The sequence below is a fragment of the Vulpes lagopus genome, chromosome 15, assembly GCF_018345385.1.
Source record: "Vulpes lagopus strain Blue_001 chromosome 15, ASM1834538v1, whole genome shotgun sequence".
Taxonomy (NCBI): Eukaryota; Metazoa; Chordata; class Mammalia; order Carnivora; family Canidae; genus Vulpes; species Vulpes lagopus.
This window is the reverse complement of record NC_054838.1, coordinates 14,120,545-14,140,219: the sequence shown is the minus strand read 5'-3', so window position 1 is coordinate 14,140,219 and position 19,675 is coordinate 14,120,545. Positions and strand designations below refer to the sequence as shown.

Below are 19,675 nucleotides of genomic sequence, written 5' to 3'. Positions count from 1 at the left end.
TCATGAGAGAGAGAGAAAGAGGTGAGACATAGGCAGAGAAGCAGACTTCCTGCGGGGAGCCGGGTGAGGGACACCATCCTGGGAGCCTGGGATCATACCCTGAGCCAAAGGCAGACTGTCAACTGCTGAGCCACCCAGGGATCCCAAAAAGTAGTGTTGTTTCTGTGATTTTTTTTTTTTTTTGTAAGCAGAAATGGCGTAAGGCACAGTATTCCATGTTTTCCAAAAGTTCATGTTTTGCTACTTTGCTTTTAAAGGAAAGACCTACATCAGTAACTCTTTTCTCCAACCAACCAAAAGAAACCTGAAGAGGATTTTCACGTTTATGAGAAAAACTGTTGGTGTAGTCCTGTAGGTCTTTCCTATACTCACGTAGGTCTTTCATAAGAGCGAAGTGTCATAGCTTAAACTTCCAGGTTGCCTCTATTGTAATCTTAAAACTCACCCCTCATTAGATGCTTGTTGAATGTATTGACATTCTGTCACTATTTACGGGAACCGGGACGTGTCCAGTTATGTGCTGGGCTCCAGAGATGCTGTGCTGAGCCCAGCACAGCCCCTGCCCTCAAAATGCTCACCGTTGGGAAGGAGACAGTTACCTGGCCGAGGGAGAGGACTGTGGGAGAGACATGGTAAGCCTTCTCAACTGCTACGTCTTGTGACTCAAAGGATGACTTGATGGAGGATAGCAGAGGAGGGAGCTCAGAGGCAGCTGTAAGAGACAGCACACTTTCTTATTGGGCAGTGAAATCAAGGAGTGGTGGAAAATCAAGGAGCTGAGTTGGCCTGGGACCAGCCTCTGCAGGTTCCAGCACTGTGACAGTGTTCGAGATTAACGTTGCACCCGTTATAGACATCAATGACACTTTTCATTGTCCATTTACAGAGCCCCAGAGATGGTACAGAGCATGGACAGCCAACGGCCGTCCTCCATCAGGAGTGACCGGGCTAGTTGGAAGGCTCTCCGAGGACCAGTGGGGCAGAGGCAGCTTGGCAGGGCCAAGCAGGGGGTATTTGAGGGGCATGAAGTAGCTCTGACCTGGCATTAGAGGTGGCAGGCGGGCAGACGGTCATTTCAGCAGGAGATAGCATCTGATACTCATCCCTTTGGGCTAGTCTTGTAATAGCCGCACATAAATAAGCTGCCTCCAGTGTGTTCCCAGAATATCTCTGTCTGCAAAATGTCTTTGAGGGGATGTTTGACTTGCGAGCATGTGGCTGATAAAATAAATACATTTTAAAAATGTAAACCTCTCTGTGAGTCTCCTCTCTCCCCTGGGAAAAATGAGGCCCTCCTTTATCCTCTTTTCTGCCCTAAGTGTGGAATTCCTGCCATGCTTCGTAAGAAGAAATATTTTTGGAATGTAGCACCTGCAGAAGTAAAAAGGGGCTCGGTGCAGACCATTGGGCCGTGGCTATTGTGTGGGTGGCTTCTCGGTGGTTCATGAAGAGATACCAGCCCTGACACCTGCAAAGCATTTGAGGAGCTGGGCCAGGGTTGGAGGAGCCGGAATTCAGAGGGACTGAAGTTGTTTTTAGCGGAGCTTTGTGGGCAGGCCGCTGTGATGGGAAATGCTCTCTGAAATCGGAGGGCCTTTTACCATTCAGTAACACCTGGTCAGAACAGGACTTGGTGCCTAGACGCATACTGGCATGATGTAGGAATTTAAGATCTAGTTGTTGAACAAGTGAATGACTGAATAAATGAGTAAATGAATGAATGAATGAGGCCCTTTTCTGGGCTTTCAAGCTCTTGTGGGATGAGCTTACCCGAGTCTTCCACTTGCTTCTTGGTGTCTCTATGTGGCCCAGCAGTAGCATTACGTTGTGAGCATGTGAATCACCTGGGGATCTTGTTGAAGATGCAGATTTGGATTACATGGATTTGGGACAGGGCCCTGGAATCTGCACATCTAACACGTGCTGAGGTGATGCCAGTGGCGGTGCTTCACAGGCTACACTAGAAGTAGCAGGACTCAGTTAGGGTCAGTCAGGTCATCGGTATGTCTTTCATGAGTTCCTAGCAGCACTAGGGATCATGGGTAAAGGCAGGGGCCTTGGTCCTGGTCTTAAAAAACCTGGACCACAGTGCAGGAACCTGGAGCCACAGTGCAGGAACCTGGAGCCACAGTGAGAGAACCTGGAGGCCACAGTGAGGGAACCCGGAGCCACAGTGAGGGAACCTGGAGCCACAGTGCAGGATCCTGGAGCCCACAGTGAAGGATCCTGGAGCCATAGTGAAGGATCCTGGAGCCCACATTGAGGGAACCTGGAGCCCACAGTGAGGGATCCTGCAGCCACAGTGAGGGAGCCATAGTGAAAGCCTGTAGCCATAGTGAAAAGAACCTGTAGTCATAGTGAAAGATCAAGACTCATCCTCAGAAGCTGGAGAAAAAGCAATTCATCATTATACTCTGTGGGATGAGAAGTGGTCAGGGGAAGCCGGCAGACTGGAGGGCTTTGTGCAGATGCTGCTTGAGCCAAGTGCAGTAGGATCGTAGGATCTTGGCATTAGAGTCGTGTCTGCTTCCAGCGGAGTGGGATGCCTATAGCTTGCTCCATCAGCTGGCCATCAGCTTCAGCTTTAAATGCTCTCATGATGGAATGTATCACCTCTCGCTTGTATAGCACTTTATTGTTTCCAACGCAGTCTCACAGGCTTTTTCTTGAAATGTCAGCAGAACCTCTTGAGATCATATACATTTTACTGTCATTTGGCAGATGCGGAAACAGACTTCTAGAGATTAAGTGACTCATTCAAGGCCGTATTGTCTCCATTGGTACCACTGGGATCCGAACAGTTTGATTCCTGGTTGAATGTCCTTTTAACTGTACTCCGCTTGGCTCTGATTTGGTGAGAGAGCAGAGAGGTAGATCCTACAAGCTTGGTTGAGGATTTGAATTTATAGGAGAGAAATAGAGGCTGTGTGCATTCTGGAACATGGATGGCTCAGCATCCACCAAGGAATTGGAGTTATATAGATGAGAGGGAACTTTGAGGTCATTTAGGAGGCGCTAGCCCTGTACTCATGGAGGCTTCTACAGTGCATTCCCAAAGAGCCTTAATACCTCGTAGAGGCACATGTATTTGATGGGGAGCTCCCTACGACAAAGGACCATATTTATTCCACTCCCTTACACTGAGCCCAGACAGGGTCTCCTCAATCCTCACCCATTAATCCTAACCCCCCTCTCTTGCTGGAGCCAGACAGCATGAGCCTAATTGCTGTTTTTATATGATAGCCCATTTAGATTTTCTTTTTTCATCTGAGAGTTTTCAAGATATGTTTGTTAGGAAACAGAGAAAAACTATGGAGAAGCAAAAGAAAAATTTAAGACTGCCCATAATTTCACCACTTTTAGTGTTGTCAGCCCCACACGACATAGTCTTCCAGACAGGTAGTAACTCAGCTTTTGGTGCGTAACTCATGCTTTTGTTTCTACAAAATGGATAATTTGTGCATAATATTTTATAATTTTCTTTATCTTATAAATAGAATTTTATGACTATCTTTCCTACTAAGAAATTTTTGATATTGCAGTTGGTAACATGTCATAACGAGAATGTAATTTATTCGCTCTTGCCAGATGTTTTCCCTGCACCCTCTCAGTTTGGGGCAGTCATAAACCATGCTATGATAAAGATTGTTCTAGTGCCTTTCTCGTTTAGGTAAACTGCATCTCTGGAAATGGGATGGACAAGCCCAAGACTAGTTTGAAGGTGTCACTCGTGGCCTCCCTAAGTTATTCATTCCCCGGCCTCCTCATCTTCATCCCACTTGAGATGTGGCTTCACACTCTTGACTGCTCTCTGAAATGTGCTCACTTGTGACCATTCATCTCTCTACAGTCTCTGGGGTCCAGATTTGAGATCTCACTTTTCTTACTCTGAATGCAGCATTTCTAATCAGGGCAGCCTGCTATTGCATTAGCTTTAATAGCAGCCTCGTCACACTGAGTCATTGAGCTTGTGGGCAACCCAATCCCTTAAGACTTTCTCATGTGATCTTCTCTACCCTATACTTGTGAGTTGGGTTTTTTTTTTTTTTTAATGGGACCTAAGTGCATGACTTGACATTTATCCTTATTAAATTTCCACCTCGTTAAAGTCAGCCGGTCATTATATCCTTTGAGATAGTATCAGGAGCAGACTCTATCATTCTTCATAGTCACTGTCTCTTCCAACTCCCAGTCACTGGCAAATTCCATTGTCAAATGATTCAGCAAATCCCAGCAATCCTTTACGTCTCCATCTTCCTTACTAGATTGTGACTTCTTTGGGGCTGAAACCATGTCCTGTTATTTATCTTAAAAAACCCACTTTCCATTTCCATGTTTTCATATGTGACCCAACAGATACCTAGAAAATGTTGCCATGTAAATAGTTGTTTTGATTTAACTCCAGGGAGGGATGCAGGCATGGTTGTGATATCACAGTGATAAGTATAGAGAAGTCCAGGCTGGGTCCCTGGATGAGGCTGAAGAGACAAAAACTGAGAAGCAGATGCAATGGAGGTAAGTTCAGACGCTGTTGAGCTTGCTCCGGGGTTGACTGTTTGGGCTTGAGCTAACTGTTGAGATGGATCTTGATGTCTTCCAGAAAGACAGACAGTGGAGGGATTCCTCAGGGCGCCATCAGTGTGAATGCCTGAGGCAGTGAAAACTTGAGTTGGGACCCAAGGGATGGCAGGGGACATGGTGTTTGGTGGGAGAGCTGAGGACAAGAAACCACCTACCTTTGAGAATTATGTTGAATAGTGACTGTATAGAAGCTTCTTATCTGACTCCATACCGTCAATTTTAGAACAAAAGATGTCCTCTCTTTTTCTTTTTATACTGTCAGTTTAAGGCTCAGAAAGTTAAGACCTACTCATGATTGATTACCCTTAGGTCAGAGGCTGAACTGAAACCAGAACCTGGGAGCTCAGATTCTTTTCCTGCAATCAGTACTCTTGAAGCAGACCTGCCGTGTGAGGCAGCATGAAGTTTCCTGCTTTTACCCACTTTGGGGCCATACTTGGGCCCCTCTGTGTTTCTGAGCCTCAGACTCTCCCACCTGTAAGAGGGAAATAATACCACAGCACTTGCCTTTTTTGGTTGTTGCAAAACACACACGAAATGGTGCTATGAGAAGTAATCTCTGAGCACTGGGCTTGGGACACAGCTGCTTCTAGGTCAGGGCCTGTTGAATTGCATGACCGTGAACTTTGCAGCATCACTTAACCTCGAGAGAGTTAATGGGCAGGAGCCTGACAGTTCCAACTCCCCAAGTCCCCTGTGTGGCTGTGGTCTTTTCCAGGCATGAAGGCAGCTCTGAGGCCCCTGCTTTTCACCCCTTAAGAGGTTTGGTGGTCCTGGTTAGAACCAGGGCTCTTGTTTACTAAAAAAAGGAAGCTTTCTTCCAGGAAGAGAAAGAGGTTCTTTTAGGGGCTGGGTCTAGTTACAGAGAGTTTGAGCCCCTCCAGCATTACCCCTGTGGTTATCCTGGAAACCCAAAGCCTTCTTCATTGGTCAAACCATAGTTATTTATGCAGGGTGAACTTGCAGGTGTTTGTGGTAGACACGCAATTTACCTGTCCTGTGTACATAGATGTGTACTTAAATACATACATAGATGTGTACTTAAGTAGCACATGCATGTGTGTGGATGTACATATATACGTAGCCAGATCTGCACTCACAACTGGATATACAGAAATATGCAAACACGCATGTATATTATTTTAAAATAGGAAAAGATCTAAGATATTGAAGCTTGGCTTAGCCTTTCTTTTGTGTTGATCAAGTGTTAATGTGCTGCAGGCACTTTAATTAGTAAAGGACCTTCAAATGAGGAGATGGGAGGCAGAGAATAAACTCTCGCTAATTGTCATTGTCTGGAGGAGTCTAGGCAGAAGAGAAGTTGAAGCGCTTTAGGTGTTTGGCTTGGGAGTCCTTTCCCCCCTTTCCACTGTAGAACCACTGAGGGTTTTCATCCCAAAGGCCAGAGGACTCACTTTGCATCCTCCTCTTGCCCCCCACCCCATCCTTTGTGGTTCATTCAGTCTGAGTTAGTCTTGGGGAAAGGGATTTCTACAGGAGGAGAAGTAGGAAAAAAAGATCTTGTCCTACTGTAGTGGTTCTGTCCCTCCTGGTCTTTGCCCTAGACCAGATCTGGCCTTCCTGGTCTTGCCCTTTCCAGGCATTTCCACGTATGTTACCTCGTCACCCCCGAAGGAGGATACTGAGGCAGGGCAGCATTGAACGCACAGCCTGGTACACAGCTGCAGGGGGTGGGGGGCATGCATTCAAAGTCAGGGCTCCCTACCACACCGCAGCTCTCTGGGCAGGCCTCTGCCCACCCTCCCTGCCTCTGAGCCTCCTTTCTACCTTTTGGGGGTACCTGCTATGTGCATACAGTTTTCTGGATTCTGGGATTGTGGCTGACCTACCTGCCTGTCCCTGGGCTGTGAGGTCTGTGAGGGAGGGGCATGGTGGTTACCCATCTCCATCTCTGCAGCCAGAGCCTGGCCCGAAGTTGCCATGTGCATATTGAAGGCTGATTGAATGAGTGCTTGCAGGTGTTTTATGACACCCAACTAAACTATGAGTGGGCCGTATCTACCACTGGTTTTTAGCCCAACAGAAGTTGGCCACACTTTATCTAGCCATCTAGAGAAGTCAGTGAGGCAGTCCTTCAGGCAGTTCTTCAGGGTGTGTGAATTGTGGACAGGAATCTCCTTTAACATGGTACTATGATTGTGATATTTGTTTACTCTGGCAAATAGTTGGCCTCTCGGATGTCTCGGATGTCTTGAATCACCGCACGGTGTCCTGAAATCCCAAGTGCATCCTTTTTTCTTCTCACTTATTATTTCTGATCAAAACCAGAATATGCGAGCATGTTTACAGTCTATTAGACCAAGGAGCTTATGTTTTTCCTAGCCTTTTTTCCCCATTGCCCCACCTAGAACAAACTATTCAAGAAAGACAGGTTTGTGTGGTAGCAGTGTATCTTAAAATAAAGATGAATTAAGTTTAAAGAAGGAATATGAAAATTGGAAATATTTTATCTAGGATTTTAGTGATCTTGTTGAATTCAAGTGAGATAAGTGAGATTGTTGTAAAGTGAGATAGTAGTGGTTATCTCTCTTCCTTTGAACATAGAGTTTATCAGTGATTCTTAAATCTAAAAAATGTCTACCTATGAATAAACACTGTTTTCTGTTTCAGATGAAGGTATAATCTTCAAAGCTTGTTGGATAGTGGTTGAATGTATTAAATATAGAATTTTTGCCAAATTTGATGGTCCTGTGGGATGTGATGGGTTCCAACTGGAACCTTGATTTTTGATACATTTGCAAAGAAATAGGTAAAGCAGGAAGAAAAAAGCAGGGAACATTTCTTTGAGATAGCCAAACAAAGCTTGGTTCGCTTTTATTCATTTTTTCTTTTAAAGATTTTATTTATTTAAAAGATAGTGTGTGCCTGTGCATTAGCCCAAGGCGAGTGGGGGAGGGGCAGAGGGAAAGAGAGAAGCAGGCTCCCCACTGAGCCCAGAGCCCAGTGCAGGCTCCATCCTAGAACTCCAGGATCATGACCTGACTGGAAGGCAGACACTTAACTGGCCACCCAGGCGCCCTGCTTGCTTCTCTTTTAAATGAGTTGCTATGAATGAAAATATTGTTTCCTTTCAAAATTTATCTGTAATTCTATTATAAGATCTACTTTTAGAAAGTGTCTTTTATTTATTTGAGAGAGAAAGAGCGTGCACAAGCTGGGGGGTAGTGACAGATGGAGAGGGAGAAGCAGACTGCTTGCTGAGCAAGGAACCCTCCATGGGGTTCTATCCCAGAACCCTGGGATCATGACCTGAGCTGAAAGCAGACATTTAACCAACTGAGCCACCTAGGTGCCCCAAAAAATGTCTTTAAAAATGGTAATTACCATCTTTTTTTTTTCTTTAGAGCTCTTAAGTAGCATGTGGGGTGAGGCAGCAGGAGAGGGAGAGAGAGAAATCTTAAGCAGACTCTACTCTCAGCGCAGAGCCCTACATGGGGCTGTTGATCTCATGATCCTGAGATGACGATCTGAACCAAAATTAAGAGTCTGATGCCTAAGCAACTAAGCCACCCAGCCAAAGATAATCACGATCTTTTATTATTTTGTTAGAAATAGTCTGCATCGGGGGATCCCTGGGTGGCGCAGCGGTTTGGCGCCTGCCTTTGGCCCAGGGCGCGATCCTGGAGACCCGGGATCGAATCCCACATCAGGCTCCCGGTGCATGGAGCCTGCTTCTTCCTCCGCCTGTGTCTCTGCCTCTCTCTCTCTCTGCGACTATCATAAATAAATAAAATTAAAAAAAAAATAAAGCTTAAAAAAAAAAAAAAGAAATAGTCTGCATCTTCAAAAAAGAACAGTGTTAGAACATATATGGTCTATATATATGATGTGGCCAGTATACATAATGTAGTCTATAATGTTTATGACACTTTAAAAAGATTCCCATTTTGGACAACGCAGTCCTGCATGGGCCACAAGTCCGCTTGTTCTGGTAGACAGCTGAATGGAGTAGAAAGAACATTACACATGAGAGCTACCAATACAGCCCTATTTCAGCTCCCTTGTTCACCGATGAGGAATCCGAGGCCCAGGCTGGGAAGAAAAGGAATAATTACTCAAAGTGTGACTATGGCTATGCCCTGTCTTACCCAGCACAGGCTCCGCTCCTCATAGTCACTCAACTTCTATAATCAAGATGGTTCCACTAATAATTAGAAGACTAAAAAAAAAAAAAAAAAAGAAACAATTCACATAAAAGAGAGTAATCATTATCTCCTTTTAAAAATGCCTTGAGTCTCAGCTCCTCTGTCTTGTGGTGCTCCAGCATGGATGAGCCTGGTTTATGCTTACTTCACTCCTACAGTTTGCCCAGTGATTGGAGAGGGAGGAAGAAAAGGAAATAGACTTGGCTCAGTAGCAAATTCAAAAATCTGTTCTCCTTTGTGACACATGGACTGAGAAACTTGAAGGTGTGATGAGCAGAGCGGCATTAGGGGCAATGAAGTAATTGTGGCAGAAACACATACAAGAAAGAATACTGTGCTGTACCGTCTGCCTTAAAGAATGGAAAATGCACCATGCAAAGACCAAGCAATTACTGCCCCTGCCTTCTGAGCTGACCCCTGAGGATCAATAAAGATTTAGCAGCCTTAAAGAATGATTTTTGGTTTTAGCCCAAAGCGTAGGTGCCTGACAAATTAATCAAACTGCCATTTAAACTTGACATCAAGAGAATTTGCAGAGGTGACCTAAGCCATTGTACTGAACCTGGCACCTGAGTCTCAGCCCAGGGCTTCAGAAGATGGGCATGGACCTTTCCCTCCTGGGAGCTCTACTTGCTGAAAATCCCCTGTTCACAGATAAAAATCCCCCATACCTAATAGAGGTGGCAGGAGGCCTGTGGGGATCTCTGCAAGTGGACCCTCTTCCTGGTTTCAGGTTAGAATCTTTGGGTTTTCTGCGAGCATTGACCGGTCTTCTTCATCACCCTTCAAGACAACCCTGTCTGTGAGCTTTGAAAATCAGAGCCATATTCTATCCCTCTCCTTCTTCCAGCAGTTAATTTATTAATTCAGTGTTTATTTTATTCATTTATTTTTTAAAAAGATTTTATTTATTATTCATGAGAGACACAGAGAGAGAGGGAGAGAGAGAGAGAGGCAGAGCCACAGGCAGAGGGAGAAGCAGGCTCCATGCAGGGAGCCCGATGTGGGACTTGATCCCCGGTCTCCAGGATCACGCCCTGGGCCGAAGGCAGGTGCTAAACTGCTGAGCCATCCAGGGATCCCTAATTCAGTGTTTATTAAGGGTGATCAGTGTTGAGCCAGGTCCCGAGGACACACTCAAATAAGATAAGGGTGCTGCCTGCAGGGAGCTTGACAGGGAGCCAGGTACAGGCCCTCACAAAGGTGCTCTGGTACGACGGCGTGATAGTGTGGGAGCATGTGACCAGGTTCCTCCAGACTGGACTCGGGTATCCAGGAAGGCCCTGAAGGGAGCGATATCCCTGCTGAAGGGGGGAGCGTCTTGGAAAGATGCACGTGAACCTGTGTGCTGTGTGAAGTGAGTGCTACAGCACCGAGAGTTATGTTTGGATTCCATGGGAGAGCTGCTCTCACTTGACCTGATTTCTTTGCTTAAGGGGTCCCATTTTATCTGCTGTCTACCTACCTACCTATGTACCCACCTACTTATCTATAATTTTATTTGAGGTAAAATGCATATACTGTAAATTTACTATCTCAACCATCTTTAAGTGTGCAGTTCAGGAGCATGAAGTACATCCACTTTGTTTCGCTACCATCATTGTTAGCCCTCTCTAGAACTGTTCTCATGGAAAACTAAAGCGCAGGCCTATTAGTGCTGCGTGGAAGTGCCGGGAAGGCTTTGCCGTAGAGGTGGCAATGGACTTGGCCTCTGCAGTATGTGTGGGGGCTTTGTAGGTGGCTAAGGGGAGGAAAGAGGTATCAGCGGAGCCCCTGGTGGGAGACTTGTCTACGTACAGGCAGCGTGGGTTGGTAGTTAGCATTTTAGACTCTAGAGTTAGTCTGTGTTCAGATCTTGGCTTTGCCACCTCTGTGGGCGAGGTTGGGCAATTTATTTTCTCTTTGTGTCTTGGTTTCCTCCTTTCTAAATGGGAGTGATGATGGTACTTTTCTTACAGGATTGTTACGTGAAGTTAAATGAATCGACATATCAAGTGCTTCCAGTAGGGCTTGGGTTCAGAATACACACTCTGTGTTAGCTATTGTGATTGCTGCTGTAATGCTAGGGGAACATCAGGCTCTCAGGTCTCCTGAAACTTCTGTATTTGAAGCTAGTGACTAGACCTAGAAAGATGGAGAGTGGCTCCTGGTGGGTCCTGGCCATAGAGAGGCTTCAAGGAGCCACAGGTGTCTGACTTCTAAGCTTCTATTTTGCATTCAAGTGCTTGAATGTCTTAAGTTGTAGCTGATTACATAAAAATTCTTTAAAAAAATTGGATTCCTTTTAAAAAAATTACAGAAACTATAGAACATGAAAAACAGTATAAGACAAAACCTGTAATGTCACCTTCCTAACAATAACTATTTTTTAAAAAAGATTTTATATATTATTTGAGAGAGAGTGATCACAGAGGAGGAGAGAGAAGCAGACTCCCCACTGAGCAGGGAGCCTGATGCAGGGGCTTCATCCCAGACCCTGGGATCATGACCTGAGTTGAAGGCAGACGCTTAACCACCTGAGCCACCCAGGCACCCTGAGAATAACTTAAAAAAAATTCAATTATTTTATTTCTGTAGGTATGGGCATAAAACTGAAGTAATTACATATCTATACATATATGCAATTTAATGTATACATAATACATGTAAATATGTATTTTATACTATATATGGATACATATATGCCCCCAATTTTATACTTACACAAATATATATTTTATAATGTATACATATACACACAATTTTGTGTTTTGGTTTTTAAAATCCATATTCTTTGAGATGTTTTCCCTAATGTTTCAGTCTGTTTTTCTTTTTTATTTACTTTATTTTATTTTTAAAGATTTACTTATTGATTCATGAGAGAGAGAGAGAGAGAGAGGCAGAGGCACAGGCAGAGAGAGAAGCAGTCTCCCTGCAGGGAGCCTAATGTGGGACTTAATCCCAGGACCCGGGCTAATGCCCTGAGCCGAAGGGAGATGCTCAACCACCGAGCTCCCCAGGCTTCCCTTTTTTTTTTTTTGGCTTCCCTTTTTTTTTAAAATTTATTTTATTATTATTTTTTTAAAGATTTACTTATTAGTCTGTTTTTCTTAAAAACAGAGAGTTTTCCTTTGCATTCATGTACTCTGATTTTCTTCGTTATTCCACTGTTCATAGTATTATGGATGATTCTGTAATGTGCATCTTTTTGATCCTAATGTTTTTCTTTATAGAATTCTCTTTTCAATAGATTTCTAATATGAGGGTTACTAAGTCAAAGGATTTAAGGCTTTGAGACTCTTGGTAAGTATAGCCATTTGGATCTTCACATGCACACCACCACTAGTGAGTGTATTCCCTGTGTCCTAGTCACTGCAGATGTTACTATCGACTTCACAGGTTTGCTGATTGGGACATTTAAAGTCACACCTTCAGCCTGTTTGAATTTGTCCTTTATCCCCTCTCCTAGCAAAGAGGGGAAAGTCCCATACTTCTCTTGTGTGACTTGTCCATTCATCTCCTTTTCTGGTTGTGTTCTTGATATTTTCTAATACAAATTTGAATCGTTTATTTACTGTAAATATTAGCTTTGTGTTGGAAAAAAGTTCAGGTGCAGGAAATCTAAAAACAGAAGGGCAAAAACTCTTTGCCTGCCCTGCAGTAGAGCTAGACTTGCTCCCTCTGGTTGTGTTCTGGGGAGGGAGAAGGAAACATGTGTTTGCCATGTGCCAGCCCTGCTGGGATCACAGTGACCCGAGTCTGGACTCTCCCAACACCCCTTCTATTCAGTGGCCTTTTGTTTTGTGAGCAGAAAAATAGAACGACTGTCTGTTATCTCAGCTCTGTGTGCTCACTTCAGTCACAGGATCTCCTATACCTCATGTCCTGTAAGCACCTAGTACAGAGCCAGCACACAGTAGGCAGTCTGTTTTCATCTATCATGGATCAGAGGTTAGAATGCACCTTCCCTGACATCCTTTTACCCACTCCAGTACTTGATACAGCATCCCTGTGAAGAGATGTCTCAGCCATTCCTTGATTATCTCCAATGCTGGGAGGTTCATTCTATCACAGAAACAGACTTTAGACTCAAGGTGAGATGGATCTGGGTTTGACTATTTGACAAGTAGACAGATGACGTAATGTTTCTAAACTTCACCTTCTTCATTATCTGAATAACAAGTATAATAATATCACATCTCAATATAGTTGTGATGAGGATTAGGAGAGATAATAGAAATCAAGTCGTGGCGCTCCTGTCTGCCTTCCATACTCACAGCAGTGTTAAATAAATCTTAGCTGTGCTTATTATTTTCAGTTATGACTACAAGGTGTTTCCGTAAGCTTTTGCCATTGTATCTGACACTAGGAGTCAAAAATAGCTCCCACAGTGACTTGAAATTTGGGGTATGTTCTTGCCTAGTGGAGATGTGGATGGGCATTGTCTTTGAGCTGATTCCAGCTAGGGCCACCACCCCAGCTGCTGGGGAGGGACTGGGAGGGACTGGGAGGGGCTGGGCGGGGCTGTAACGCATCCAGGCCAGCTCCTTTTTGGTTTTCAGAGTCTGATTTACGGGCTTCTGGTTTGCTGTTCTTCCCTTTCCTGGCTGATGTTCCTGCCCTGGCATCCGCAGTAGAGGATAGAACCATCCAGAGGAAATGAAATTCTGTTCCACTTACTAGTTATCTATTCCCCGACACAGAAAATAATTCAGATTAGCAAAGAGACAGATAAGGTAGAGATCATGCTTCCAACGGCACAGCAATATACCCAGCTCCAGAATATTGCAGTTACTGGTATTAGAGGTAAGCCACCAGGGTGATTGGGGCACAGGTTATGTTGTACTTGACTCTTCTACTTACCTCTAGATTTTAGCATTTCGATTTTTTTTTTTTTTGCTTTAGCTTCCTGAGAATTATAGTTGATGATCTGAGAGTTCCTCCAAGCCTCATGTGATCATACAAATAGCTTTGATCCTTGGGGAGCCAGGATCACTGGTGTTAGTACTTGGTGTATGGATCTTACACGTATGATGTCCATCTTTGTCTAACCTAACTCACTGTGCCTCGTGGAGAAGAACTTAGTGGGAACAGCTCCCTGCTAGGCGTCTTGGTAAGGGCTTCTTATCAGTTGTCCATTTCAGTTTTAAGGATAAAATATTAAAGAATTTAATGAATTTAAGAAACGGTTGAACTGATGATAATTAAAATTTTAATCAGTGGTCTCTGAGGAGGATGAACAAAATTTAAAAAGCCAATCTTGAGTTGTAGGTTGTATGTGAACAGGAGGGACGTTTGAAATATTTAATGAACTGTAAGGACATTGACACAAGGGAAATCCCTGGAAGCCCCCAGGTGTGCCAGGCACTTATCCTTTACTTGGATAGTGAGGAGGCCCGGGACTCTGGAGAGGGGTGGGAGTCAAGGGGACAGGGGCATTTGGTGGGCTTGTGCCACTCACTCTCCACCAACTCGTATGAAAGATATCAGTATTTTCAACAACCATCGTGGCCATACTGGGGAGGTACTGGTGGAGGTGGTGTAGACGGTGCCAGCAGCATCTGAATTGCCTTTGACAGGTGTTCAGAGGTGTTAGATGGATCCCTTGCTCGTAGCTTCCTCTGTCTCTGTTGAGGGGACTTCTGTTGTGCTGGCCTGATGATTTCCCAGTAGGTGCTCGGAAAGTGTCGCATTAGAATTTAGGGCTATTTGGAAGGTGCCGAGACACATTCCTTTATTCACAACACCCTACAGTGTGACAGGCACAGTCCCTGTCTTCAAGGGTCCCCAGTCTGCACCAGTTTTTTCCCCGCCCTTGTGGACTCCAGGAATCTGTCCTTAGGAAATGATTACAAGGATGTTTGCTGTCACAGCGAACAGTTGGGCAAAACATAAATGTGCACCCATGGGGGGAAAAGTCAAACGATAGCAAACCCACAACATGGAATACTCTACATGGAATACTATGCTTCTTAAAAATCACAAATATGAAGAGTATTTCAGGACTCAGGATAATGCTGAGTGTGAATGCTGAGAGTGGGTAATAACAGAACCCAAAACTATAAGGGAGTAATAATAATAAAAAAATAGGATTAATAAGAACCATGTTGTGAGTGCAAGAAAGTACATCAAAATGCATCGTCCGCACCGAGTGTTGTTTGGGGGAGGACTGTGAGTACAGTTCCTCTCCTGTGTATGTTGCCACAGGTTCCACTTTTTGGGTCACCTGTGGGTATGAACTTTACATTTAGAAGTGTTCCATGGTTATTATATGTATTTTAAAAAAATATTTGATTTATTTATTCATGAGAGACACAGAGAGGCAGAGACACAGGCAGAGGGAGAAGCAGGCCCCACGCAGGGAGCCCGATGCGGGACTCGATCCCCGGACCCCGGGATCTCGCCCTGGGCCGAAGGCAGACGCTCAGCCGCTGAGCCACCGGGGCTGTTACATTTTTTAAAATCCAGTTGTAAGTTTTCAAAATTAACGTATAAGCAGCGGCCGAGGATGCTGAGTCCCGACCTTCCCGACCCGGAGAGACACCGTCAGGCCTCGTGTCGATTGCCGGGAGAGGCGGCCGCTGCCTCGCTGGGTGCTGGCCGCCGTGCCCGGAGGGGTACCCGGCTCCTCGGGGTCCCTGGACGGTGCGGCTCCCGGGGGGCCCTGATGGGCAGGCTCTCCTTGGCTTCTCCTTGGCTCCCTTGCTCCGCCGCTGGCTACCATTGCCTGAAGGTTGCCCGGGGCTCTTGGGGGCTCAGCTAGCTTGAAACCCAGGGGGCCAGCGTGGAGGCGGGGCGCGTGGCTTCGCAGTGCGGAGACCCCGCTGGGGAAGGATGAGCCCCTGCCCGGGGTCTCCTCCTCCCCCAGGTGACCCGGCACGCTGAGCGAGCCCGGAGAGCTGGGCTCCTAAGGAGAGCTGCTATGGTGGGGTGTTTTGTTTCTTTCTTTCTTTCTTTCTTTTTTTTTTAAAATCAGGATTATTAAAGATCCTCTAGCAGTGGCAGTGGTGATCGCGCGGTGTGGTGTGTCCTGCGTGAGCCGTGTGCGCTCTGACAGCCGAGGAGCGGGCCGGGGAGAGCCTCTCTTCCGGGAATTGGACTGTTTGTAGAGACAGAATGAAACTGCGGGTAATTTCACTGTTTATGTGCTAGTCTCCCCTTGCAGAACTCTGCTGGTAATAGGTGCCGTCTCTCAAGTTTTTATTGATGGGATTGGGAGAGGGTTATTTCTTAAAAGTTTAAAAAGGAAAAAAAGAAAAAAGAAAAAAATACACAATCTGGCTGTCTGCATGTTTACCAGCTGGTCTGGGTGCCACCAAGATTGTCATTTCAAAGACCCCACCTACCGCCCTTCCCCTTTAAGCCTTTGCAGTGGAGTCCTGCTCAGAGCCCCGCTTGCCTTGTAATACAACCCTGATATTTTAACATGAAATATAAACCAATAACTATAAAACAAGGGGATGTTGGAGAACCTTTCCTCATGAAAATGAACTCTTTTTTTAGGAAGCTCATAAAGAAGCCTTTTTTTTTTTTTTTCCTTTTCTATTTGGATCTCCTTTTTTTCTTTTCTTTTCTTTTCTTTTCTTTTCTTTTCTTTTCTTTTCTTTTCTTTTCTTTTCTTTTCTTTTCTTTTCTTTCTTTTCCTTTCTTCCTTTTCCTTTTCTTTTTTTTTCTTTTTCCTTTTTTCTTCTTTCTTTTTTTTTTTTCTTTTTAAATCTGCCTCCCTTTCAGCCCCTTCAGGCCGAGAATCTAATGTGCCAGGGCACAGCAAGTGGCTCTCACACAGGAGGGGTTACAATGAGAAACCCAGTCCAACCCAACACCGCCCGGGCCTGGGGTTCACCTGCCCAGCTGGAAAAGGGCATTTCTTGTCGCTGGGTCTGTACCCAGCCTCTAATAAAACAGTTGCCAGGAGCACATTAAAGAGGCATGGTATACGGAGTAAAGCCAGATGAAAGAACAGTGGATGGAGAATCAATAACCTGTTAACTCACTGCAGTGATTGAAGTTAACTTTGTGCGCAGGCGGGGTCAGCCCACATCAAGCCAGCAGAGTTCCTGCACGAGGGGAGCACGGGAGCGACCTTTGATTTCATTTTGGGAAAAAGGAAAAAAAAATGTGTAAATGCTTTTTATTAGCCTTTTCTTTCTTGAAGGTCTGCCCCTCCTTCAGCAGAGCTAATTAATTAGCTCTGTCATGTTTGGATTTAGTTTTGAGAAAATTAAAGCTGAGTAATATCAGGGATTTGCTGAATGGCAATACTTGTTAAAACCTTCATTGACCCAAATCGGACTTTTATAAAATTAGCAAACTAAATAAGCAAACTAAGGGAAAAAAAAAACAAAAACAAACCCAAACCATCCCCCACTCTTACCCTAACATAATGTTTTTAAAAGCACGTTCAAAGTAGTTATAATATAAATATAAGCTACCCTGGATGGGACACTAAATGAGTTATTGTAGGGGCTGCAGTGTGATGTTAAGAGTGTAGTTGTGAATTAAAGTATATTTCTTAAAACCCAGGTCCTCTTTGACTCAAACTCAGATGTCTGGTTTTTTTTTCTCCTGGGCTTCTCTTTCTGCACTTGGCCTGGACTGTGCAGGCCCACTGTTTTTTTGTGGTAACCTGACACTTTGGCCTGCCTACTGCAGCCCCCAGGCCCCAGGGGGAGGACTGGCTGTGAGCTGAGAAGGCTGGAGCCCACGTCCCAGGTGGAGCAGCTGCTGCGGCAGGGCTGTGGCCGGGCTGTCGCTGGGGGTCAGAGCAGGGGTGCCACAGACCTGGGAGGGAGGGGGATGTGAGTCATCTCGGGTGGTGGTTCATTAGGTAACAGGCCCTGCCTTGAAGGGAGGCCAGCAGAGTTTATGTTGAGCCTTAGAGGCCAGCTAGTCAGGGTTTGGGGAGATTAGAGGAAGGTTTTCAAGCCAGTGACTTTTTAATTTTGCGAGTTTGGTCTAGAGTGTGCCTGAGGCTGTCTTTGTGAGTCCTTAGACAAGGATGAATTTCTTAATAGTCTTAAAAATTGTATTAATATTTTATGTTAAACTAAATCAGATAATTATGGAGCTAAAATGGGGACGAGGTACAGAAATGAGTGGGACAGAGTCCCTGCCTTCTGAAAATTTGTGGTGTAGCAGGAAAGACAGATATATAAGCAGTAATTAGTAATTATAGCTATATGCATTTGTTCAGCAATTATTTTGAGGACCTGTAAGGTGTCAGGCACAGTTGTTAGACGTGTGTGCACTCATACCCATTAATCTATGAGCATACAGATGATAAATAATGTACCTAATTACTGCCAATAATTGAGATACCTGTACTTTACATGGATCATCTCATAGTCTTTATAACAAGTAGCTAATGTTCTCATTTGCTCCAAAGGGGGGAAAAACAACCCATTGAGACATAGCTAACAAGTGGGGAATTCAAAATTCAAACTCTGGTGTTCCAGTAACCTAGGTACTCTTTAGATATATTTAATTGCTTTGCCATATCGGCTCCCCAGATGCACGGTGTAGTCCCTGCAACTCTCGGGGTACCTGCAAAGGAAAACATTCAGCAAACATTTTCTGAAGTGCTAGTGACTTGTCTGGTGTTGAGAGATGTTATAGGAATGCCAAGGAACTTACTGATGAGCTGGGAGACCGTATCCTAAGAGAAGTCATGGGGAAGCATGCATGTGTGTTGTTGGAACTTTGAGATGCTCTGGGGACAGAGAAGTGACATCTCTGAGTGGAGGAATGTGCTAAGGTTTCCCACAGAGAGGTTGGTGCCTTTGGTCTTGGAGGGACCAATAGGTATTCATTAGGTGGAGCAGCTGGTGAGGGAAGCCTCTGAGCAGAGGGACCCAGGTGGCTGAAGGGCTGACGCAGGCAGCCTGCCCTATCTGGGTTCCATCGAGTAGTCACGTGGTTGGAATGTAGGGGACTGGACAGGTGCCTGAGAGCAGCCTGCAGATAAGTGGTTAAGGCCACGGGTGCCCCTGTTAGGCAGTTGGGTCCCAGGGTGGCTGGGGGTCTGCTGAAAGATGTTAAATGAGCATATGATAAAAGTCATAAGTGCATTTTAGGGAAACTCCTCCGGCCAAAGAAGAGCACAAGAGAGACTTGCCAAAAATATATCTCCTGGGAACTCTGATTCGGCACTTTTAGCATCAAAGCTGGGATCATATTTTTAAGAAGCCACCTATGATTTTTAAGAAGCCGCCCGTGTCTTCCCGACTTGCATCCAGAGCTGGGAACTGGGCAGAAGGTGGTTGTGGGGAGTGGTGATGGTGTGGGCACAGAGGCAGCTGTCCAGCTCAGAGAAGGGTGGTAAGATCCTGCTCCTGAGTCAGGAGCCGAGTCCATGGGGGTGGAGGGCGGTGGAGGGCATATGACGGAGGGATGGGGGGGTCCAGTGGACGTTCTCGGGATTGAGTTGCATCAGAGAGGGGTAGAGGGATAGGATGGGATGATGGCACCCCTGTGGGTGCCGCTCCAGCCGGGTTCCCTAGGGAGTAAAGGCCCTCCGAGGGGGCTGTGGGATTGGGTCCCCTTCCACCCGCGACCTTGGGAATCTTTTGAGTTTTCACGAATGCTTTTAGAAAAAGATCCTCAGTGCAAAGAAGCGGCTTTGAAGACGTTAGTGCCTGGTATGCCAGGTGTGTGTGTGTAGTGAGGGTTGGGATTTGGTTGGTTTGCTCCTGGGCCTTTTTGGCCTTCAAGTGGATCCTACATGGAGAGTCAGGGCAGTCCGTGGGACTGATAGGAAATCAACGCCATGAAAACCCGAGAAAGGGAGACCGTAGCACTAGAGGGAGGATGACAGCAGTGGTGTTCCACAGGTGGAATCGGAAATGGATTCCATTTGACGAGTGAGAGAGGAGCTGAAGATTTGGCCTTGTTCTCTCTACCAGGGTTAGCAGATGGCATTGGAGGAAGAAGAGATCCTGGAAGGAAACATA

The 19,675-nt window shown here is 45.4% G+C and overlaps 1 protein-coding gene across 8 annotated transcripts in view; it reads left to right on the top strand.

The window, feature by feature from the left end:
• Window positions 1-19,675, top strand: part of TEAD1 (TEA domain transcription factor 1) — a 268,606-nt gene that overhangs the window by 55,260 nt on the left and 193,671 nt on the right. For 5 of the 8 annotated variants that reach the window (XM_041730082.1, XM_041730080.1, XM_041730081.1 and 2 more), the window contains exon 1: window positions 15,828-15,854. The exons of 2 other annotated variants lie outside the window; for them this stretch is intronic. In XM_041730082.1, coding sequence (XP_041586016.1) covers window positions 15,843-15,854 — 12 coding nt within the window. In that variant the 5' untranslated portion in view covers window positions 15,828-15,842. Of the gene's footprint in view, window positions 1-13,440; window positions 13,533-15,827; window positions 15,855-19,675 lie in introns of those variants that run through there. One more of the 8 variants, XM_041730085.1, reaches the window with a different exon arrangement.